We start from the raw sequence: 24,292 nt of genomic DNA, 5'->3' as shown, positions 1-24,292 counted from the left end.
AGAAATAAAGAAGCCTCTGCCTCTGCAGCCCGACGGTGCGCAGAGCTTACACAGCCATTAAGGTTGTCAGGGGTGAACGGACACTTTATCAGCTCCTCCGGAGAGAGACCGCACAGAGGGGTTGATCTGATCCCCTTTGATTTTGGTAATCACTGTGTGAAGACAAGGCTGGAATGGGAAGACATTCTTAGTCGAGGCTTTCCTGACAGATTCCTTTCGCGGTCTGCTAAAATTATTTCCCTTTAAGCACCTGAATCCTAGTGACAAGTTGTTTTTGTCGCCGAAAGTCAAGTTGCTCAAGACTGCTCTCTGAAGTCCCACCGCCACTGTTAGGCCCTGTTGACACACCATAAACTGCTGCTTTCACAGATCAGGCCGGACAGCAGGCGGACTGAAACGTTCAGCTCCTCTCGTGTCACCTCAAACCCGCTGACCTTTTCTGCCTCTGAAGACGGCAGCCTTCTCTCTTCCCATCCTGCGTTTCCTCCGCAGGCACTTAGGAACAGCAGCAAAAACCGGCTGGCTGCAAACTCACTCGCTCTTCCCAAAACAAGCCCAGATGCAGCGGAGTCTCCCAGCTGCTTGTGTTTAGTAAACATGTCCGCGAGCCTCTGTCCAGGGGAGCAGGGAGCGCGGAGAGCCACCTGAACGCACCCAGAAGACCTCATCAGAGGGGAAGGCGATTCAGCCCGCGGCCACTTTCATCCCACTCGCTCACAGCTCGACAGCATAAATATTTGTAAGAAGGGAAACGTCCTCCTCTCATCATTAAGCGATGGCCTGTCTCCGAGCTAAACATTGGCCGTGCTCGGGAGGGGAGCCGAGCCGGTTGACCCTGTCGTCTGTGTGTTTAGTCTATGACTCCCCCGCAGAAACGACCCTGTCAACAACACTGTCGTTGCACAGAAGATCAATCATTTTAAGAAACCATCTCATACCCCCTTTTTCAATCAGTGGCCTCTTCTAAGGCTGTCAGTCTTCTGCACTGAATTACAGATCAGTCACTCATTTGTTGGCTGTGACTTTTATTCAACATCCTATCTGCACCTCGTGTATCATCAGAGCAGCAGGTTCAAATTAAAAGGCTCTTTCGAGAATGGCTGAGGAGGAGAAGATGCTGCAGGCGTGGAGATGCAGCAGCCTGCACACCTCTGAGGTTGCTCTCAGCAGCAGAGGACTCACATGGCAGAAGGTGGGTGAGCATGGCTGGACGAGGAAGGTGGGATTCAACTGAGCTAAACAAGCTGCCAGCACAGGAAAAAGGAAACCAGCTGTCAGGAAGACAATGGGAACGGGTAGATGGATGGAGATGGGGAGCAGCTCTCACACTGACAGGCGCACACACGAAGACACAATGTTAGAGCTTAAGGTTTTACGGAACCGTGGATAAACATGCAGCAGAGTACGTGGAGGTGCCGTGATAACATTACCTCTTTTGATAGACTGAGGTGTGAGAGGCTGCGGCGTGGTCTCTGCTCAGCTGCGTCCCGCCTGAGTATGTTTTGTAAAGTCCCGTCCTCCAGGTCCCGTCAACAAACGTGGTCAGCCAGAGTATCAGGACAGTCCAGAGCAAACTTTTTCTGCTGCAAGGCGCGGACACTCTTCCTCGGTGGTGCGATCCCATTTCCGCGGCATCAAAAGTGTGGCCAGAAGTGTTTTTAATGAGCCCAACTTCCCCCGGGTAGAGAACAGAACGGTGAGCGGATCCAGCTCGGGTCGGGGGAGGGTGGGTAGGTGGTGAGGGTGGAAATGTGTCAAACTGCACCGGGTCTGCTGGAGAAGACGCGCATCCTATTCGCTGAAGTGGAGTGGAGAACACACACACACACACACACACCAAAAAAAAAAAAACGATGTCTAACTCTTGAGTGGACTAGAGGAAAATGTTGCCCCGGGAACTCACGCTTCTCATTTGTCTCTGTGACAAGAGATCCCGACTTTTGAAAATGGACCTTGAATAATGTGTGTTGTCCTCCCCTCTCCTCTCCACTGTGTGCTCTGCCCACCTCCTTGCGTCTGTGCTCAGATCCAGCAGAGCCTTCACAGCAGCGGGCATGAAGGTTTTATAGTCTCCCCGAGTCTCTTAAAAGCACAGCCTGCTGGGTCCTTTTTTTTTTTTTTTTTTTCACCCTACCCCGTTTCAGCCTCTCACATAGAGGACCATGCGCTCTCAAGGCGACGGCACTTTACGCATCTGCTCTAAATGAATGAATTATGGGCTACTGCTGCTAAAGCTTCCCCTGAAATCAATGGAGCTGTGCCAGTGTTGAGTTATTTATTTACTCCATCCATCCATCTATCCGTCTATCCATCCGTGGCTGCTTTCTGTAAAAGACATCAGAGCCCAGGTAGACAGAGGCAGAAGAAGACTGAAGTTAATCTAACCTCCCTCTGCCCTTGCATTTGGGACATGTAGGTTTACAGTGCAAGCAGCCAGGAACCACAGGGCACAGCGGCCCTGCTCCAAACTAAACACCTGGCTCTGCAAACAAAAACTGGGACCTGAGATTCATATCTGTGGTTGGGGTGACCACACCGCTCAAGGCTCAAGTCTCACCAAAATATGCAGCAACTGGCTAGTATCCTGCAAGTACGGTTAAGTTCTCGGCTACTGAGAGATAGTGTTAACACTTTCACCCACACGCACACACACATGCAAGGGCACACATAGTCTGGCATTAATCACCCCCCTAAAGGACAGGGAGAAAGCAGGAAACGGTGCATGCACTTTAATGGAGCTGAGTGAGCCCACCTGCTCACAATCACAACACTTAGAAACTCTGGGATGGGGGAGTAGGTAGGAGGAAAAAAAAACCTGATGTGTCACAGGATTTTGTGTCAGGGCACACTTGGCGTTTCACGAGGCCACTCTGCGCAGACAGCGGTGCCAAGCAGGAACTAGAGCAGTTTAGGGTTAATGGAAATCCCTGCAGTCACAAGCAGCTGAAAATAATTTTGACGTCTGAGGAGGTAGGATGGGAGTCGGCTCCACTGGTTTCTTGAGCTGTTGCTCTCCTGCTTCCGTGACTTCCTTCCCTTTGTTGAACAAAGATATTATTTATTGTCTGTGTAGGTGTGTGTTTGCTTAGGACCTTCCCGGTCTCGTGAATATTCATCACACAAAACTATTCAGAAGGGAAGCACAATTCCTCCTCCTAGCTAACTTTTACCCTTTGCCATTCCGAGCAGACCATTTTAGGCTGTACTATACGGCAATGAGAAGCTTTGCATAAGGTGATCTCATACGAGTGAAGATGATGTTGCTAGGTTTTCGCCTTATTATGATTTCCATCTGTAGGCCACAGTTTAGTCTAACGAGCACATCCCTGATTGCAGCTGCATGATGTATGGTGCACGCGTTGCGGCTCAAACCCGGGACAGCAGTTTTTATTTCTGTGTGTCTCTGACCTCACTGCCAGCACCAGCTGCCAGATCCTCCGGGGCAGTCTCAGTTTTAGAGGAATACTTCACCTGCTTTGGCACGCTGACCTCAGCAGCCTCTATTACTCAGGGCTACGCTGGATCTGTTTGTTAAATCTTATAATAAAAAATAAAAAAATAAATACTGCTGCCTGTGCTGCAGAGAAAAGCTGAAACAGCCTCAGCAGAAATATTCTACATCTGTTGTCCTAACTAAGCATGCACACAGTTCTGACCGTGCACAGCGGGAGGGAATAGTAAGCATTTGCTAATTAACAAATAACCTTGGACTTATAAGCCTGAAAGATGCTGACCCGACACTTCCTTGCAGTAGTTTAGCTGACTGTAACGTCAAGAACAAATCCCTGGCCTTACTGACCAGACTGGAGAGCTCAGTGCTGTAGTGTGCTGCCATCTAGTGAGAAAATAACGAAAGCAAACAACAAAATCAAATGTGTAGAAAACTTGCATAAATCTACCATTAAAGTACCATTAAAGCAACTGTATGCTTGTTTTTTGTTCAGTATCTTACTTTCTGGACCTCCTTCTCACCCTCTGCAGTTCAAACAGAGAGAGTTGCATTCACACCATGAGTTTGCTGTTGAAGCGCTCCATTAAAGCAGAGCCACTGAGGTTGGAGAGATGTCCCTGCACAACTTCTGATGGACTACGTCGAATGACTTGGACAGCTCTTTCTGAACGTGCGGAACCACTTGGCCTTCGTACCGATCCTCACATCAGATTGTGTGTGCCAGCAAGGAGAGAGCAGCAGTGGTGGCAAGGACAGCACTAGTATTTCTGCAGTTTCTTTTTTTAAAGATCAACGTGCAAACTACTATTGGTGGGACGCTATTCTAGCACATACAAATGTGCAAATACACTGCCTGGCCTGTAATAATTCATTGGACCACCATTAGCTTTGATTAAATCACACATTCGCTGTGGCATTGTTTGGATAAGCTTCTGCAATGTCACCAGATTTATTTCCATCCAGTGTTGCATTCATTTATCACCAAGATCTTGTATTGATGATGGAGAGTCTGACCACTGCTCAAAGCCTTCTCCAGCACATCCCAAAGATTCTCAATGGGGTTAAGGTCTGGACTCTGTGGTGGACAATCCATGTGTGAAAATGATGTCTCATGCTCGCCGAACCACTCTTGAGCTACTCATTGCATCAGTTGGGGTTAAATAACAGCTGAAAGATAATCACCCATGCAGTAATTATTCAATAGGAGGCTTGTACCTATTTGCTTAGTTAAATCCAGGTGGGGACTTCTTTTTTGGCCAGGCAGTGTAGATGAGGAACTATTTCTGACAACTGATGTGGTTAAAAAAAAAATAAAAATCTCTGGAACTCAATCTCCAGTATAAAACTATTTGTAATCTCATTGTGTGTACATTTAATGCAAATCACATCAAAATGAAGCTACATTTAAAAGCACAAAGTTCACAAACTTAGAATTACAGACTGGACTTTTAACCCTCACACCCTGTTCTGAAATAGTTATGTTGTTGCCATTAAGGTGAATTTTTAACCAACTTCAGTCCTAATCATAAATTCATTGATCCATTTCAGAATTTAACTTTATATGCCAGTGTTCGGGATGGCATCATAAGCTTTTCTTAAAGAACATACACAAAAATTTTAATATTTTCAATAATCTGAATGCAAAGTGGATTTTTCTTGGGGGGGATTATTATAGTCTTGGATATGTTAATGATTAAGCAACAACACTGATTGTTTTGCAGTGTCAGATTTTTAAAAATAGTGACGTCGTTACCATTACGGGACAAAAGTGTCCTCTTTAAAAAGGTTTAATATTTTTTTCACATAACACTTTTAAAAAGAATTATACATGTACATGAATTTGATGAGTCGCCGTATTTAAATGTCAAACATTGCTACGTGACGCCACTCAAGTACAGCAAGACACACATTTACGGGCTCAAAGGAGGAAAGACTCCAAACAAATACGGTTTAATATTGACAGTGAAGATGAACAAACAATTTAAAGAACAGGAGGGTGGAGTGTTTGTCAAAGAGAATACAAGAATCCTGAATGAATGACATTTAGGGCTGCATTAGAGGAAATTACTATACACCTGCAAGCAATCGTTTAACAGTTTAGTTTTAACTTGCCAATATTTACCAATGAAACCTCACTCGTCCTGCCCCTACCACTAGCAATATTTGAGAGCTTACTGATGAACTGCTAAAACTTGAGGAAAGATCACAACTTTGAAAAATGCGCTGCCAGTGAAAAGTACAGACAACACAGTAAAAAAAGTACTAACAAATTCCCAACATTAGCCAGCACTAGTGCCTGTCATCGGTACGTAACTCTCCCATTATGAATTAAAACAGCCCCGCCGCTGTATACAGGCTCATTGAAAGTCCCAACCAGCAAAGTCAACAAATGATTTCAATTTTTCCATGCATGGAATGTTCCACTGTACGGTAAGTGGCAGGTGCAAAGGCAACGCTGTGAATGCATACGAGTAAAGATCGTATCCCCTTAACATTCATCTGGAATTCTGATACATTTTTAAATAAATTAAAAAAGTCATTCTGTAAAAGTATATACATCTCATCACACACACCCGACTGAAAAGATAAAAGATCCTACGTTGTGTTTTGGTAACGTGACACACAGCAGGGACGCCAGACGCGGAGGCTGAAGAATGATACAATATGCTGTCGTGTGGTTGGACTTCTGTAAGGCAGTCAGTGCAACAAAATGTAGAGCAAGAACTGATCAGCTGAAAGGTGGCCCACGAATATACCCCGGTGTATTTGCAACAAATGAAAAGAAAATTAGAGAAACAAAAAGATTCTATTTCTTCAGAAATTAAGTTATTTTACTTTTTATTTCTTATTTAATCAAGAATCGTAGAAAAAGACCAACTAATTTATCAATTTCTGTGCAGTCAAATCTTAAGGGCCTCAATTTCATTATTACTGGTACGTGTCTAATTTTAAAATCGTATATAAGTTACATTTATTTATTTATTCTACCCTTGGTGGATGTGGTTCTCCATACAAAAGACATCAACAACTGTTAAAGAAAACATCTCTTGGTTCTCCAGTGTTCTCCAGTGAAGCATTGTGATAATGGTGCAAAAAATACCCTTTGTTAAATAACGACAGACTACTTCTGACAAGCCCCTCTGTCCCGTTTGGGTCTTGAAACTGTTGCACCGTGTTTCAGTTCAAAGATTGTGAACGTCACCATAACGATTTCTTTACATGACAATCTGTTAAAAGATGAAAATAAATATCACAATCATCTCATGACATGAATAAGTCTTAAGGAGGACCTTAAGGCTGGCTTGTTTAGGCTCCGTTTCCCCACCCTCAGTATTTCTAGACAGTCCCTTCACAGTAAGCCGTCATGCTCAAAGCTGGAGGGCAGCACAGAGAAAGAAAAGGGACAGAACTTGATTCCAGTCCCACTGTAGAACTTATTCTGAAACTCCACCCTGAGGAGAAATAAAAACAGCGGTTATGAATATGAAAACACTGGCGTCCACCGACAATCACAGAGGCACTTCAGCAGTTTGTCTTACCAGTGTAGTCGGAGGGCATGAAGGAATGCAGACAGGCCCTCCATTACCAGGAGGATGGACACAGTGAGAACGGCGAACAGGCCAAACACGGGGACCAGGAATAAAACCCCGAGACTGGTGCCCATTTTCAGTCCTATTCGCATCACCATGGCCCACAACACGTCAGACAGCTCTGTAGAAAATAAAATAAACAAACATAGACTGTAAAAGTGACTGACCTTCATTTAAATCCACCATTAAGAAATGGAAAAAACACGACACATCTGCATGCAAGAAGGAGACTAGTGAGGGAGGCCACCAAGACATCTATGACTACTATGAAGGAGTTCAAATTGTCAGCTACTGAGATGGGAGAGACTCTCCATATAACAACCTTTGTACAGGTTTTTCACCAGTCAAAGCTTTATGGGGGAACAACTCATGTGTGAGACTCCACGGCCAACTGGAAAACAGTTCTTAGGTCCGATGTGACAGAAATTGAGCTTTTTTCCCCGTAAGACTAGACACCATGTTTTGGGGATGCCAAGTACTGCACATGACCACAAACAGCATGCCCACTGCAAAGCATGGTGGTGACAGCATCACGCTGTGGGTCTGCTTCACGGCAGAAAGGCCTGGATGGCTTTTAAAGTGCAGAGGATAAAAGGAATGCAGCGAAATATAGTGAAATCCTGAAGGACAATGTCACTCAGTCTGCAAGAGAACCACAACTTGGGAGAAAACTTATTTTCCAGCAAGAAATTATATCAAATCATACCCCGAATGCTGCACAAAAACATGGTTTAAAGACCAAAAAGCGTTTAAAAAAAAAGGCAAGTAAACTTATAGAGTTTTGTAGAGCTTCTTAAGTTCAGTTCAGTCAGAACAGAAGAAGCTACTCGGATGAGTGTCGAAACGTCTTCTCAAAAAAACTCTACAAGTCCAGTTGCCTTTTTTAAACGCTTTTTGGATTTACCACGACCTGGAGAACCTTCACAGACATGGTTTAAAGACAACAAGGTGAATAATCTGGAGTGGCCGAGTCAAAGCCAAGTAGAGAATTTATGACTGGACTTGAAAAGTGCCGTTATGTCTGATCCCTGAATAACCTGACAGTTGGAGCAGTTTTGCAAAGAAGAATTGAGGAAAATATCAAACATGCGTGAGGCTGATTGAGACCTATCCACACAGAGTTAGTAGCAGTGCAGTGGCACTGTTAAGCCTAACTTAACGAAACATCAGTGAAGGGAGGTGTCCAACTAAAAACACCAATGACATGCTGCAAACTGCCGTTGTCTATGCCAGGTATCTGATGACTTCATGTTGGTTGGTAGCTGGCTGCTCGGCTGTTTATTTAAATATTTCTTTGTTTTTTTTAGCTGCTGAGCGGGCTGCACAAGCCAACAGCAATTATTTAGTTCATATTTCACCACACATTGAGTGTAGGTTCGAATTGTCCACTGTCTGGATGCTTCACGTATCGTAAATTTATGTTTGTGTGTGTGTGAATAAATGTGTTTTCACTTTTGACAGTAAAGAGATGGTACCAGTTAACTGTATTCAGGCACATCTCAAGCATCTTACATCTACAAACAAAGCAAGTTGTTACATTACCAAAGCAACGTATGAATTACTGATAACCAAGTCTGCTTAATTTGCATCCAATGTGCAATAGAACAGATTTACATGAGGGAAAAACCGTCTGTGTCTCAACAAATCATCATACTCACGGGCATGTGCCAGACTCAGAGCCCAGAGTCTCAAGTAGGAGGCTGTGTTGGAGACGCAGCCCAGGCAATACTCTATAGTGTGAATAGCCTGATGAAGGAACTCATCTCCAAAGTCAAGCTATTAGGAAAAAAAATGGAAAAATTAACATGGCAGACAGAAACCAGTTAAAAAAAAAAAAACCAAAAAAAAAAAAAAAAGAGTGGCAAATAAGGAGGGATACGATTAACTGGTAAGAATCCAGTTGTTTGCTGTGCTAACCTCCTCCGTGTGGTGCTCTCCGCTACCGGAGAGATCACTGTGACTGCTGCCCTCCTCCATGTCATGAGCCCTCATCAGATAAACTTCCTCTTCGCTGTTTCTTCGTACGCGCTCGTATCCCTGAGAAAAACCGAGAACAACTAAGTGCATTTGCATATTTATAGCCTGAACAAATATTTGACTGTCTATGCACATATTCAGAAGCAGATGTGTATTTCAAATCAATCCTCACCCTGTACATTCCCAGACGGTGGCTTCCATGCTTGAGCCAATAAAGGTAAACTGGTTTCCCCAGGAGTAAAACAGGCACGGAGAGAAGAGCAATAATCAGCAGAAACACCTGCAGGCCAGTCTGGGAGAAGCAGAACAACTCTTCATTAGACGGGTGACATGTACGGTGAATTTAAAACGATAGACTGAATATGTTCTGACAGAAGTACGCAGCCGTGAGGGGAGCTACACGTTAACACTTCACCTGTCCTGGGTAGAGGGGCTGCACTGCATCACCCTGCATGAGAAACATGTTTATAAAGTGGATGAGGATGCTCGGGGCCAGTCTGGAGTCCTTGGCAGAGAAGACCAGCCACTTGTAGAATATCATGAACACCAGGTAGCCGAACAGACACAACAGGAACAGGAGCTCAGGAATAAACACCAAGTACAGGCTGTACCTTCTCCTGAAGTGTCTGTATTTGTTGACAAAAAAGAAGGCAAACCATTAAAATGTATAACACATGACATTCAGGGCTTTCCGAGGTTAAAACAAACAACAAACTGTACTCACCGGTGATTGAATGTGCTGAGGATGACGCCAAAGCTCATGTGTATTATGCCCAATATCACCGACATCTTCATCTTATAGGAGTTCAGAAACGTCAGGCGGTTGGAGGCCAGGTTCCAAATCTTTAAAAGATAACATATTGTCAGTTGAATAAATGATTAAATGCCATAAAATGCATCTGTCTGCGTTTTCTCCTCACTGTTGAAGCCATGGACAGTTCGTGGAAGGAACCTAATAACATTATACAGTACAATTTACAACATTAATTTAATAACTTCATTTCCAGGAACAGAAGCCTACTTATATTTACCACACAGTGTGTGTGTGTCTGTTTGTGAGAAACACTACCGTCAATCAAGAAAAGAAGCCACAGTAAATTGTGATGGACTGATCCAATTTACCGTGAAAGGTTGTTTCAGTTGTTGCTCACCGTTAATAAGATAATGTTATACCAATGGAATTCTATTAACCTTTTTGAACAGCATTAAGATTTCACTAGCCCCCAAAACGATAATAAGCTATAAAAGTGTCAACTCTTAATTAGATTTTAATTTAAAGACTTTAAATTAATTGTGCACATAAAGGACACTGCTCCATACAGTATGTATACGAAAAGAGATTCAGCTGCATCTGATCGTTGTGACGGGAACATCTACACTTCTCTACCTTGAATTCTAGTACTGATAAAATGGTTTTGCATAAAAACTTTGGAAGCAATGAGGCCCGTCAAGATAACTACCTTTGCCGTATACATGTGCACAGATCAGGCATAACATTATGACCACCTTCCTAATATTGTGTAGGTCTCCCTTGTGCCTCCAAAACAGTTGGGACTCATCAGAGAATGAACATGGGCCTTCTGTCCTGTGGTGTCTGGCACCAGGATATTGTTAGTGGGGGTCTCTGGGTCCTGTGGGTTGAGGGGAGGGGGATCTGTGGATCATCCCACAGATACCTGATCAGTTTGGGATCTAGTGAATTTGGAGGCCAGGTCAACACCTTCCACTGTTTTTCCTGTTTATTTGAGTCGTTCCTAAACCGTATTTGTGTGTGTACCTGTGTCAGGCTGCATCCTGCTGGGGATGGCTGCTGCCACCAAGGAGTGACTATCTGTAAGTGTGACTGTGACTATCATACCTGTGATTGTTACTTGTTGCCCTCTTATCATAGGATAAGAGGGCAAAATGTTGGTGAAACTGTTATGTGAACAAACACGGGTGGAATAACATTGAGCTCAGCTAGAATTACGTCAATATATCGTACGATGAGTCGATAACACTGTCAGTCCTTGATGTCCAGCAAAAGCAGTGACATGTGATCCTTTTTTTCATTCTGTTCTTTATGGTATTTTATTGTGAATATCTGTTGTGTATTTTGTTTGTTTTGCTCTGTACTCTCGTCTGCACTGTAAATGAGGCTCGCCTCAGTGTACTAACGAGTTTAAATAAAGGTAAAGAAAGAAGAAGAAGAAGAAGTACCCCCTTCTATAGTCACTCAGTATTTTTTGCATTAATTTTGACTATCTCACAGGATATGCAAAAATAATACGCCTGTGCCATTATGCATGTGTAATCTTCAGCTGCACACGTCGAGGTGAAAGAATACTTTTTAGAGAGCTTTACTGTAACAATTAACGAAGATTAAATACTTCCATATGAGGTATCATTTGACGCTATCCATCTACATGACTGGCCTTTTAAATGGTCTACTTACTGGGTCAATTCCCAGAGGGTACGGCCCTTTGAAAACTCCTGTAGTGTTTGGATTCAGCGTGAGAAATCGATTCCCATGGACATCCTCCATCCTGTCAGGCACAAATAAAACATAAGTGCGTGTTAAATGTAGAGTATGATCATGAAACTATTCCACATGACATCTTTTGTTTAAATCTTGAAGCACGTCGTTTATAAACCACAGCTTCGCTCTGGATGTTGAGGTGCAGTCGTTCTTGTCGTTAGATACTCACTTCCACTCATTCGCATGGAACATGGCCTTCACGCTCCACCCAGAACCAAAGATGTTAAGAGACTTTGAGAAGCAGTCGTTGTAAATCAGCCCAGTGTAGATGGAGAACAGGCCCATCAAAAGAATGATATAACGCCCCTCGAAGAATGTGTTCCAGATCTGCAAGTGCACATCGAATCGTTCAGACGCGCTTTAGACGCACACACACACCACCTTTAACTAGGACACACAAAACCTCACTCACCTCATTCCTTGTGTTTTTAAGTTTGCGGTTGTTCTCATACAAAACCATCCAGAAAGCAAACAGAGCCATGAGAGCGCCGTGACCGAGGTCCCCGAACATCACAGCAAACAAGAACGGAAAAGTTATGATTGTGAACGGAGCTAAAAAGGATGGAAGAAAAAAAAAATCTAGTCAATGACAAAAAAAGTTATATACTTTTATTTTATTTGCGACAGAATTTTTAAAGGCGCTCTTCCGTTCAATATCCAATATTCAGATTCATATTGGTCTGTTTTCTTTCCTAACAAAAATTGACAGCGAGTCAAAGAATCCCACTCACCAGGGTTTACTTCCCTGTAAGTGCCCACTCCGTAAGCATCCACGATGTTCTGGAAGCCAGAGGTAAATTTGTTGGTCCTTATCAGGGTGGGGGGAGTGTCGGTGGTGGGGATACGATTGACGAAGGAAGGAACTGTTGCTCCGCTTTTTCTCTGAAACATCAGTATAAAATGGCACGTTATAACGAACTTATTTCAGCACAATGCTTCAACACGTGCACATCCAAAACAATTTAAACAGGATATTATAAACATAATGAAGCCACTTTTGGCAAAATGATAAATGAACTTATGTGGGAAGTTATTTGAAATAGTGCATATCTTATCTGCAAACTGAAAATTGAAGAGTGGCCTTTTAGTTTTAGATTCTTAAACTTAACGGTGCCTGTAAGTCTACAGGGAGGCCCAAATTAAAAACTCTGCTTAGAGTTTCCTCACCGATCCTTCTTCTAAAGCTCTCCTCAGCGTGGGAATGTCATCGACAGGACACCACACCTCCGCGATCAGACACTTATTAGTCACGTCAAAGCTGCACAGGTTGAGAATGTAGTAGATGGCCTTCATTTTCTTGACCTGGATGACCCAGGTGTACACCGATTCTGAAGCCTTTATCAGGACTTGTCTCAGGTAGTCTTCTGTCCTGTGAAGGACCTGGACACAGTAACACATAGACGTATTTTAGTGCAGGATATGGAGTATATGACATTAAAAATATTGCCACGAAAGGATTGACATATGTTAATCACATTTAGATTTTTTGTATAGAATATTACAATTGAATGAGACGCTTTAGTGAGTGTCTGTGAATAAGAGAGAGACAAAGGCAGACTAAACAGTGAGGAAAGGGGGGAGGAGGAAAAAACTCTTCAGATTCAGCTGAGACCTCATGTGGATCATGTGCTGCAGGGGGTGAGCGCAATTTTGGTTTTCAGTCACGGTGGGTTAGAGCTACCAACGGATTCACAGGGAAATGCCCTTGTGATAATCATTTCTATAACTGTACTGAAGAAGAACAATTGGGTTGATCTTTAAGAAAACAGTTCTTTGCTCCATCTCTTCAAATTCCTCCTCTCAACTTCCTTCTTAAAAGCACCACAGGCAGCTTTTAAATTAACTAGCTTGTATTTTAACAGGGTGACGATAGAAAATAATGTTTAAGAGTAAACCTTTAGAGAATGACAAACAGAAGAACTACTTTTCCTGTCACTGATTAAACGGCTGCATAATAAGATACTTAAAAAATACAAGACATACCGTGTGGAGGTCCTGAATGCGAGTTCTTAGTCCTTCCACGACGTCGTTCCTCTCCTCATTGCTGCTGGGGTATGGATACAAGTGACAGTGGTAGCTTTGGAGAAAAAAAAAAAAGTGTGTTATTCACAACTAACTACTTATAATGCATGAAAATGTCTTGCAATATGTTGTTTGCAATAATTACCAGTCACAGATCTTCTTCACTTTCTGGCCAATTTGGTCTCCCCAGTAAGAGATGAGAAACACCACACTTTTGGTAGGCTCACCCTGCAGAGAGAAAAATACAAGAATGTACAGTAAAGTTTATAAGACACGTTTAAAACATGGATTTATGTTTGTTTGTTCTGAAAGCAGTTTGACCAAAAAAACAGAAGTTGGAAAGCTTTCTCTTCCCAGTATGTGAAAAAGCATCACAGTTCCTCATTTCACAGCACAACATGTCAACACGGCGTGGAAATTTCTTTTGCGATTTTCCATCAGTGAAAGCAGGTCTGACATTCCATGAGTAATCAGTCACAGCACTACATGCCTGCCTTCTGGTCAGGCAGAGGAAATGGATAAGTGGATTAGTGCTGTCACCAAGTATGAACAGACAAGATCTGGGCACTTTCTGGAAAATAGCTCAAAACAACCTCACTAGAGTCACTCTCAGTCTTGTCCCGTTATTTAACAAATATACATTTGAGACCAGTTTCAGGATTTTCTTTTCTTTTTGTCTTTTGCACTATGGGCAAACAGAAACCCATTTCCCTTTTTGATGTTATGATAAACTGATCATAAAGTCAATTACTTTTTTTTTTAACTATTTAAATGTAATGATGTTCTGATGTAGTGGTTTATATACTGTACGTTTCCAATGGTATCACTAAATCCTTTATTATGTTCGGACACAAAAGTTGATATCCATTCAGTCCTTTTGTCTTGCCAAATCAAGTACCTGCCTTGCATCTGGAATCTCCCACCTTAATACATTATACATTATATGTCATGTAACCTTTAATTATAGCCCAAGTAACCTACAGTGTCAGGATCTTCCAGATACTCCTCGACCTCTGCATAGCTGAGGATGGTAAAGCCTTTGCATACTCTCCAGAGCATCCGCTCAAAGGCCTCGATCTTCACCCTCTGAATGAGCCCAGAAATGAAACTGCAAGAGAATGAGGAGAACGTTCACAAAAAGCCTTATTTGCTTTTCTTTTAACACATAAAAATCATGTCATGAAAAAAATGTCAAATAATCTTCCAATTTGAAAATGCCCAAATTCCAAGATGTCATCTTTTTGTGATGGCATCCCCACAGAAAAACATCTGTGAAGAAAAGTAAATTATTGTTTTATTCCCTTTAATCATGAGCCCTCTGTCATAATGACATCTTCCCATTCATACTTAAACTTTGTGCAGCCTGGTTAACGTCACTGTTAGGTTACATATTAACCAACGTCTCTTACGCTGTTGATGCCACATCATTCTCACGTGAACGTGACATAAGCTGCGTGCTGTACCGTAGCAGTATCTGTGTCGTGACTCCACATACAGCAGATTCAGAAAGTATTCAGACCACATACATTTTTACTCTTGAGTAGATGAACAACTTCCTACATGTTAGTCCATTGAGGCTGCTGTGTTCCAAAGATTTAGAAACTGTTTAATACCCGTGCCCTGATATTTGGCTTGCTATTTTTAAGTCATCACCCAAATCGTTTAGTGAGCATAAACACAAAATGGTCATTTTATTGATTAATAATCGCCTCTTCAACACACTCTTCAAGTGTGTAAAAAATGAGAGGCTCTGAATATATTCTGAATCAACTGTGAGCTGTTTCACATTTCCAGTCAACAGACGCATTCAACTAACCCTCTGTCCTCCACCACACTAACTAGGATTAACATTTGAACCATTTTAAAATCTAAGAATAAAGTTTTGTTTGAGCAACACATCCACAGCTGAAACTTATGAATGTCTTGTCTGTTTGCGTGTGCACTGCGAATAAATTGTTGCTTGTAAGTGAGAAGAGTTATGGCAGAGAATAAAGGACAGAGAAAACCATTGATGGGTAATAATAAATAGGAAACTTTGTGACAGTAGCTGTGCAGCCAATATACGTTTTAATAACATTACAAACACAATCTACAATCTACTCCCAACTTGAACATAAACATACCCCAGTTTGGCCCCGAGCCTCTGCATGCTGCTGTAGTCCATCATCGTGTCTTTTTCTAGGAAGGGAAACTCCTCGTACTGGACTTGCAGAGGCTCTCGCTAAACGCAAAAACAAGAAGCAGAGCATGTAAAGAAAAGCATCCAAATCTAATCAAGCAGCCAACTCTAAATGCCATATAAATATGTGTGTAAAGGGTCCGGCTCCAAAAGGACCCACTGACCTCAGCGTTTCTCTGCACAAAGTTGCGGGAGATTCGCAGCATGTGTGTGTACTCTGTCAGCTCCAGCAGATTCTTCTGCAGCTTCTCTTTGTTTCTGGTGACTTCACCTAATTCCACCTCCAGCCTCTGCAACTGTTCCTGTGAGCCGAAATGCGTAAGTGACTGATATATGATTGCAAAGACAATAATAATGATAACAATAAAAAAAAAACAAGTTACTAACCATTATAGACATGACATGCTTGGGTAAAGGGGCCACTGGGTTCACGTCCATGTCTGGCAGTGAAATATCGGCTTTCTTGATTTCCCTCAGAAGGTATCCTGTTCAAGACACACACACACACAATCATTTTAAAGTTATCCCCCTTTCCATATACCCAGAGCAGCCGTAGAATAACACTGGAATCGATGCCAAGTCTGAGAGTGTGCGATTCTCTTCCTAATGTAATAATACAGAGTTTAGTCAGCTACATCTAGAACCAGCTGACATTTCTCATGACTGTCCAGCGCGTATTCCTGCTTTTACGTCTGCAGTCCTGGCAAAGGGGGAAAGATTTATTTATTTTTTCCCGCTCAAAGCCTCGACCACGAAGCAGCTCAGTGAACACAAGGCCCACTGTTAAATGTGCGTGAACGTGTTCTTACCCAGGATCCTCTCCATCTCTTCACATTTCTTGATCTCATTCACATGTTTTCGCTGGAATGCGTTGACATTGGGATTGAGCTGAAACAGGTGCAAGAGACACGTTAAGTCGATGTTCAACAGCTCTCTTCACAGAAGACAGCGGAGACAATGGTAAACTGAAGAGAAAGTACATGACTTGGCCACTTAACAGCAACACTTGCCAATTTCCCAGCAGAAAACTTCCAAAGGGATCAATAAAGTTATCTATCTATCTATCTATCTATCTATCTATCTATCACTTTGCAACAGCTCAGACCTATGAGATATTCATAACTTGCAAGCAAACCCGTCTCCTGTCACATAGCCAGTTAGAAAGTAGATCCTTCCAGTGTGTAGAGCAGTTTCGACCTTAACAAACTCAGGAATAACTTTCAAAGGGAGACATTACTGAGCTTCAGATGATCCAAACAGGACTTACGTCTCTGAACTCCACTAGACCAAGTTCTCCCAGTTCATTGATGCAGTCGTATGCTGAGCCAGACTGCAGAAAGAGCTGGGCCAGACACATCTCTTCACCTCGGAGCAGAGAGCTCATCTTGACAGCTGGCTCTGGATCTCCCCGTTTAGCGGAGTGGGCTAATGTTAGCAAGCTAACCGGTGTAGTTTCCGTGCACTGTATGTCAATGGCAGTCGGCCAAATCCTTCTCGGTGATCTTCATGGTTTGGCTCAGGTGATAATACAACGCTGGTGTGGCACAACAATCACTTTACATATCTATCGACGTAGCAGAGCCTGTTCCTGTTAGCTAGCTAATTGGCTAGCCAGTGTGAGCGCCGTGTTATCGGATGAAAAACTTGTTTCAGGAAAGTTGAATCCGAAAACTGCGAGTCGATCGGTAAAACGTCCGTTAACGTGACTTATCCCAAAGTGCGGCGACAACTCTTCTCATAGTTTCTGAAGTTTTAGACGTCCGCAACTCTCCACGTCACTTCACAGTGTTGAGTGCGACCAACTTCCACAGCGGAGAAATGTACCTTTGACCAATGGCAGCCGCCTCCACGAGTCTGCGCACTACACACTCACTGGGACACCTGGGGATTCCAAGCCCTCAACGTTGTCTGAAGGAGAATTCACGAACGCCTGTGGAGGTTCCCAGTCATCCAGATCATTGTAGACCCCAAAGACAGAGCTTAAACAAAGGCAGCTGGACTCGTTGGGTTTTCTTGAAGAAAGTCCAGTTACCTTTGTTTCAGATTTGTTTTCTGGATAATTTATACACATGCTGCATTCATACACTGAAGTGGAAACTCTCAACTTCTCTACTCTCTACTGTAGCTAGATGCACAAATCTAAAACTAATCAAACAGCCATGAGATAATTCCCATCTTTATGGAGACTTTGATGTGGAGTCGTTGCTGAAGCGTGGTGGAATATTACAACGTACACACGAGGTGCTTTATACATACCAAGTCAACTGGCAACCGTGTGTTAATTTAGAAAGGGCGTAAAATTTATTTTGCTTTGTTTGAACATGTGAAATTATTGCGCTCATCTTCTCTGGAGTTATATTCACTGCTATCACACAATGTTTATTCTGTAAATATTACTCAGTCTGAACATATAAAGCCATATGTCGTCTTGGCCAGACTAACCTGTTAAGGGGCCTCAGGGACACACTTTTATTCTCTTTAACTTGCAAATTAGGGGAAACAATGAGTTTTAATTCAATACTTACTCATACAGTTTGATCCATAATGTTACGACAATGACACGTTTCCGTATTTTAGCAGAGTCACTGCTCTAATTTGAGGATATTCACATCTAATTTGAAGTAGCTGTGTAGGAATTACAACCCTCTTGACTCAAAAGCTTTCTTTGTACCCACAACATTAAACGTACCCCTCAAAGCAAGTAAAAAACTATGTAATATAAAAAGGCTTGGGCGTCCAGGTACAGAAAACATGGTTGGATGGTACCAGGATACATTCCATGCTAAAGAAAAAGCTCAACATCATGCCAAGTGAAGAACATTCTCTAGTAGGTAGACATTTCATTATCCTAATCCTAATCTACTATGAAGGGAAGACTTTACAAGAGTAAATACAGAGGATTCACTACAGCATGTAAACCATTCATAAAGTTCAAGACTAGAAAGGCCAGGATTCTTTGAACAGATGAAACTAAGGTCAACCTGTATCAGAGTGACTGAAAGAAAAAAAGCTTGGGGAAGCTTTAGGATCTGAAGCATACACGGTCACCTGTACTATAAAGTAGTGGCAGCATGCACAATGAGCCTGCACGGCTTTCAGCTGCACTCACTCATGTTTATTGGTGATGCCACAGAAGACTGAAGCGGCCAGGTGAACTCTGACTTGCACAAAGATAAGCTGTTTGCTGGACAGTGATTCCCAATACAAATGAACAATGACCCAGAACAAACAGGAAATAGTTTCTCAAGGTAAGGAAATATTTAGTGTCAGTCACATGATCTCAACCCAATGGGGCAGCGTGACACTTGAGATGATAAAACTAAAGGCAGAAAGATCATCATCTGAATACGGCTGCAGTAAAGACCTAGTAAACCACCACAAAACAAGGAAATGTGTTCTTTGGTCATGTCCACAGGGTCCAGACTTTTAAGAATTCTGGGCAAATATATATAAAAGAAAATCAACTTCAAAACTTTTAAAGCGATTGTTACGATCAAAAATAGATTCGGAAAGTAAAAAAATACTTTTATTTCAAAATGGTGCACCAATATAACTGTTTACATTAACACAATCATGTCATAAACATCTAAAAATCTGTATTATTCATTCCCACGTCTAATGAAAGAGGTGTAATTAGTGACATTTATTTATTTATCCTTCAGCTGCTCTCTCTCAGAGTTTCAGAGCGCAGCACCGCTCCACGCCTGTCTGATTTGTCTCCAAGGAGTTCCAAGTATGGAGGCCATGATAAAGAAGAAGACCAAGATAATGCCCTTAGCCAGAGACTGAGAATACGGCTCACCTGTGAAGGACAAAGGTAAAACAAGTCACTACTTACGCTGTCAGGATCTATTCAGCAGCATTTATGCCAAAAATATGTTAGAGCTGTGAGATATGTTTTATTCTCTTTACTTTTTATCCACTAGATACATTTCCTAGGACTGGATAAATTCCCACCTGTGTAGTACTTGGTGATGGGAAAGGCGAGCTCGGGCCAACACACATCATTCCTGTTACAGTCGTATTCTGTAAAGTTGATCTGAAACCTGAATGGAAATAAAAATCGAAATAAAATATCACATATATTTTAAATTTAAATCAGTCAGGCAGCTCAAATTCATTAAAAGGTCCCAAGCTTATTAGGGCAGTCTCATGTTTGATTAAGCACCTGGTTTTTGGTGGTTCTGTGTTGACAGGAATGTCAATAAAGGTGACTGAGGAGGTGATGGGGAACAACTGAGTCTTCTCTGGGTCCACACATGGAGCGACATCACCTCCTCCACAGTCCAATTGCCAGGTGGACAGGCCATAGCTAAAAAAAAAAGACCCCAAAACATTTATTCAGTGACTATAATGACTAGGATACTTTGTAGAGCTAATGGGAATTAAGATACACAATTCAAGTACTTGTAACGATTAACAACGCTTCCTGAATTGTAATTAAAATGTAGCTTTAGAGTAAATATATACACAAAACACACCTGACTTGCAAGGCACGTATTTCCCTTTGAGGTATGCCATCTATTACACCGGTGTTAAGACTCCAAACATGGATTTGCTGGTGAGATGGGATCCCATAGCATGTACTTGTGGTGTCCTCCATAGCTGTGCTTGAGTTCAGGGCCACAACTGGAATTGTGACAAACATTTGGTCAGAACCACAAGAAGTCAGTTTTCTGAACATTATAACTTTACGTCACAGGTTTGAACAAAAGAATAAAAAATAAGAGTTGGATGTACCCTTATCAGGACTAAACGGGCATAGAAGATGAATGAATGAATGAGTTGGATGTACTTACAGCTGATGTTCACCCAGTCTGTAATCCTTAATAGATCAGGGTTTCCAGTCTTTGCCACATATGTGGCCGTTATCAAAGCTGTCTGTAGAATAGTAACCATCTCTCTAAAGAAGAAATACATCACATTTAGTAGTGCAAATGCAAATATAAAACATGTATAGCTCAAACAGCTGTAATATCTGTGCAATAGCTTACTTATGTTTACATCTCTTTGATTCTCTCCTGTACAATATCCATACATACAACTTTAATATTATTAATAAGTACTCTTTTTTTAATATTTAATTTTTGTAGTTATTTAATGTTTACATTTTTATCTCTTGTGTGCACTGTCCTTTAAACTGTATGTTGCTGCAACACTGCAAATTTCCCCACTATGGGATAAATAGAGGATTATCTTATCTTAACACGAACTCATGCTGAGCCACTGACCTCAGGAGGTCACACTGAGTCAGATTCTGTTGGCTGACGGGGAGCTGACATCCTGATGTTGAATTCTCCCCAAACAGAACTGGTTTCTTCTCAGCAGTAGAACAGAGTCCATCGCTCACTGGTAGCCAGATCAGAAAACAGTGAAGACAAGTCGTCTTTTAGTTAGTTTGTTTAGATTGAAATGTAAGTAATTCACCATTAAGCCATAGAATTCAACAACATGATTTAATATCTTTTACCTGGTTTCCAAAGATTGATTGACGTCCTCTGTATTGAGCTTGTATTATTGCCCAAAGTGTCCAGTATTCCAGCAATAACAGGCCTTCCCACCTGGTAGCCTGTGATTTAAAATGAGTGTGTGTGTTATGCCCTGTCATAGGTATGGTGTATTTTCTACAGTTCACTTCCACCACTATTCCAAGGAAGATGTATATTTTCTTGTTCTTACCTGGGTTACCTGAGCGGGCCTCAACCATGACTTCTCCATTTAGAAACACGGCAGAATACCTTGTAGTTAAGGTTACTGTTCAGATGACAAAATAACAAAACTGAACAAAGTCTATATTAACCAGATCTACTACAAATCGTGGACAAGCAGTGCAGACACTTACCACTACCATTAAAGGTGATGGTCCCAACAGTGCGTGTCAGTGTGATGCCTGTGATGTCATTTCCTTTCCAGTAGAATTTGTAATCCAGCGCTAAGGTCACGTTTTCACATACCAGCCTCTCATCTTCAGAAACGTATCAACACATATCATCATTAAGGTTCAACTATAAGAGTTAAGTCGTTTACTCAGGGATGTTTTATTTTTGTACCTGAAGGGGCAATTGCATCTCTTTTGGAAACAAACAGACTGAAGTCAGTGGCCACTTCATCTGTTAGATCCACACTGACGTCAACTGCAATATGTTAAAAAAAAGCTTGAATTCAAGCAGCTTCACAACTTTCTACAATATGCTTATCAGGTGAAACCTACCTCCTATCCCATTCTTCACTTTAATGGTTAAATCTGTTGGTAGTGTCTGTAAGGGAGCTCCAGTTGGGCAGGACCGTAGCGGAGTTACACAGTCGACTTTAAAATCTTTCAAAAATGCTACTGGAGCACTGTTCACACATCGCCCGAAGACCTTCTGTTAAATAAATATATACAGTCATTAGTCATTGGGTTGGTTATTTTAGCCTTGGCAACACATACAATGCAAAGTGAATCTATAAAACAACATAGTGTAGACTCAACTAACCTGGGGAATAGTGAAGTACTGGTCATTTAATGTGAGAATAGGGCTTCCTTGAATATAAACATTAACTGGCACTGGAGCCGTTAAGATAGGACTTTGGAAGGATGGGCCAGGCTTAGATGATCTAAAGAGGCCAAAAGATAAATTATAAAAACATGACACAGAAATAACAGTTAAACTGCAAGATAAAAAAAGTTAAATCCTCTCTCACATTGTGTCTCCCTGGTAAAAGAGGCCGAGGTATGGGTTGTTTTCAGGTGGAGAAGTGACACATAAAAATGGATACCAATCCGGGGAGTTTTCAATGGACTGCACGGAGCACTGATAATCTGGAGCAGGAGACACCTGTCCACCAAAGGGTCCTGGCAGACAGTCCAACGCAAACAACTTCAAAGTTTCATTGGAACAGTCCTGTTAACATTAAAAGTTGTTGATTAGCACAAAGGGAAACAAATTCTGCCTATTCTTATCCCCCCTATACTGTCCATACCTTATCACAACAGCAGCGTACATCACATACTCTCAGTGTCAGGTCACAAGGACAAGAGCCCAGTGGTTGGTAGACTTGGTTCGGAATAACTGTTTTATTATCTGAAACGGACAAGCAATTCATATGCTCAGAAATTTCGGCACTCTTCTTAAGATGAGGGCGCATTGTGATGAGACACATTTAAATTACCATATCCAGCATTAGCAGGAAGCAACAGGGCGTGTATCCTGGCACGGACCAACAGTGATGCCTGCGGTGTGCCGTTCACACAGGTAGACACCTGAAGGGTTCCCAGGTAACACAGCGGCCTGGGACAGCAGTCTGCGTTTGTATCGTTCTCACCACACAAACGCAGATCTTGGTTCAGCCTCAGTTGAACTCCAAGTGCAGTCTGTGACACCAAACATGGACATAAAGAAGACAGATGTTCTGATGCTAGAATCAGCAAAGGGAGATTGCGAAACCATAAATCTTTACATCTTAATTTAGGGTTAGTTTAACATAATCTGTTTGTATGATTGGCTTTTCACCTTTCCCAGTTGCTCGCTTGTGAGCACCCACTGTGTTGCCTCTGCTACACATGACGGAGGACTACTGCTTCCTGTAAAAGAAAAGAAACTATCCAAAATGACAACAAACTAAACAATCACAAAGAAAACGGTAGTTTCACACAGTTGTTTCCTTCTCGCATGAATCTAGTCAACAAAATTCATACCCCGCTTATTCTGGTAGCGTCTTGTACTGTGCCGGGCGATGGTTTGATTAATTATTATTTTATTTCATGTTTTAATTGTTTTACCTGTTGTGTTGGATGGAGTAACAGTCCTGAGACTCAACGAGACGCCCGAGGTGTTTCCAATCAAATACGCACTGACCGTAGGTCCTGTTGTAGTCACATAGGAAGGCTGAAAAACTGTGGACATATAACAGTGACATTTCTGATTATTGCATTTCATATTAGTTGTATAAATTAACTTCAATTTACACCTTTAGCAGCTGAGCACTAGTGCTAACATGCTAGCTTCTTAGCTAGTTTGACGTAAGTGTCGTTCGCTCTATTAATGCACCATATCTATACAGTTGTCTTACCGACAGTGTTTTGACAGTGAGCCAAGGTAATGGAGATTGAAACGTATGCGACCTGGCGTAAAACGAAAGCAGAAAATAATGTATGGATCACATTAGCCATTTGGTTCGCCTCAGATTATAAAGTCAGTCGACATATTTGTAAACTGTTCGGATTGTCTTAGCAACGCAGCTATTAGCCAATCACAAGCGAGAGACGGTCTTGCTCTGGAGAAACAGGAAGTAAATATGAATGAGCAACAGCGACCCCACGTGGTCTGGAGTGGTAGATCACAGAGCCGACGTGCCCCAGTCAGTGTTCAAATGCCCTTTTGATGTCGGTTGTGGTTACAAATCGATTTTGTGAGTGGAGATACCATACTTATTAAATCTGACACAAATAGTTTCGCTGCAATTGTTTTATTTTTGGCCATTACATATGTTATGTTTCAGATATTATGGTTAATTTTACATAGCACTAAAGGTTGCAGGGATGGGAATAATCTTGGGTGTCGTTATATCCAGAG

At 42.0% G+C, this 24,292-nt stretch overlaps 3 protein-coding genes across 7 annotated transcripts in view; all 3 read right to left on the bottom strand.

Annotated features, from left to right (window-relative positions):
• Positions 1 to 1,873, bottom strand: part of emid1 (EMI domain containing 1) — a gene marked incomplete at its 3' end in the record, with an annotated part of 59,397 nt that extends 57,524 nt beyond the window's left edge. For 2 of the 4 annotated variants that reach the window (XM_084551037.1, XM_084551038.1), the window contains exon 1: positions 1,431 to 1,873. In XM_084551037.1, coding sequence (XP_084407163.1) covers positions 1,431 to 1,624 — 194 coding nt within the window. In that variant the 5' untranslated portion in view covers positions 1,625 to 1,873. The remainder of the gene's footprint in view (positions 1 to 1,430) is intronic. The other 2 variants (XM_084551035.1, XM_084551036.1) reach the window with 1 other exon arrangement.
• Positions 1,874 to 5,289: 3,416 nt separating this feature from the next.
• atp6v0a2b (ATPase H+ transporting V0 subunit a2b) lies at positions 5,290 to 18,408 on the bottom strand. Of its 2 annotated transcripts, XM_084551195.1 has the most exons (21): positions 17,005 to 18,408; positions 16,547 to 16,625; positions 16,125 to 16,222; positions 15,902 to 16,039; positions 15,682 to 15,779; positions 14,540 to 14,666; positions 13,704 to 13,786; positions 13,520 to 13,613; positions 12,704 to 12,916; positions 12,268 to 12,418; positions 11,949 to 12,088; positions 11,706 to 11,863; positions 11,453 to 11,543; positions 9,743 to 9,861; positions 9,434 to 9,644; positions 9,191 to 9,310; positions 8,959 to 9,078; positions 8,700 to 8,817; positions 6,991 to 7,162; positions 6,777 to 6,903; positions 5,290 to 6,678 (listed from the first exon to the last, which is right to left on the bottom strand). In XM_084551195.1, exons 1-20 carry the CDS (start codon positions 17,119 to 17,121, stop codon positions 6,801 to 6,803), a joined length of 2,550 nt encoding a protein of 849 aa, XP_084407321.1. In that variant the 5' UTR covers positions 17,122 to 18,408; the 3' UTR covers positions 5,290 to 6,678; positions 6,777 to 6,800. The 2 variants fall into 2 exon arrangements, with proteins under 2 accessions (XP_084407321.1, XP_084407320.1); XM_084551194.1 differs by having other exon boundaries at positions 5,290 to 6,903; positions 17,005 to 18,407.
• Positions 18,409 to 19,215: 807 nt separating this feature from the next.
• On the bottom strand, positions 19,216 to 24,292 carry tctn2 (tectonic family member 2). The gene is made up of 18 exons (XM_084552312.1): positions 23,790 to 24,292; positions 23,500 to 23,613; positions 23,231 to 23,301; positions 22,890 to 23,091; positions 22,701 to 22,801; positions 22,422 to 22,621; positions 22,214 to 22,334; positions 21,949 to 22,102; positions 21,788 to 21,871; positions 21,580 to 21,702; positions 21,417 to 21,491; positions 21,208 to 21,306; positions 20,969 to 21,086; positions 20,537 to 20,640; positions 20,219 to 20,366; positions 19,906 to 20,049; positions 19,695 to 19,783; positions 19,216 to 19,539 (listed from the first exon to the last, which is right to left on the bottom strand). Exons 1-18 carry the CDS (start codon positions 23,887 to 23,889, stop codon positions 19,418 to 19,420), a joined length of 2,169 nt encoding a protein of 722 aa, XP_084408438.1. The 5' UTR covers positions 23,890 to 24,292; the 3' UTR covers positions 19,216 to 19,417.

Source organism: Chelon labrosus (assembly GCF_963514085.1).
Source record: "Chelon labrosus genome assembly, chromosome: 9".
Taxonomy (NCBI): Eukaryota; Metazoa; Chordata; class Actinopteri; order Mugiliformes; family Mugilidae; genus Chelon; species Chelon labrosus.
The sequence above is the reverse complement of the archived record's forward strand: the minus strand, read 5'-3'. Positions and strand labels throughout refer to the sequence as shown.

Excerpts from the sequence above, each read along its gene's own strand:
- atp6v0a2b (XM_084551195.1), bottom strand. The coding sequence starts at position 17,121 with ATGAGCTCTCTGCTCCGAGGTGAAGAGATGTGTCTGGCCCAGCTCTTT. Across the intron at positions 15,780-15,901 it reads TTGTGCAGAGAAACGCTGAG|CGAGAGCCTCTGCAAGTCCA; the intron begins GTCAGTGGGTCC and ends TTTTGCGTTTAG. Across the intron at positions 7,163-8,699 it reads TCTGAGTCTGGCACATGCCC|AGCTGTCTGACGTGTTGTGG; the intron begins GTGAGTATGATG and ends TATTTTCTACAG.
- tctn2 (XM_084552312.1), bottom strand. The coding sequence starts at position 23,889 with ATGGCTAATGTGATCCATACATTATTTTCTGCTTTCGTTTTACGCCAG. Across the intron at positions 21,492-21,579 it reads CATCACCTTTAATGGTAGTG|TAACCTTAACTACAAGGTAT; the intron begins GTAAGTGTCTGC and ends TCATCTGAACAG. Across the intron at positions 19,784-19,905 it reads ACAGAACCACCAAAAACCAG|GTTTCAGATCAACTTTACAG; the intron begins GTGCTTAATCAA and ends ATTTCCATTCAG.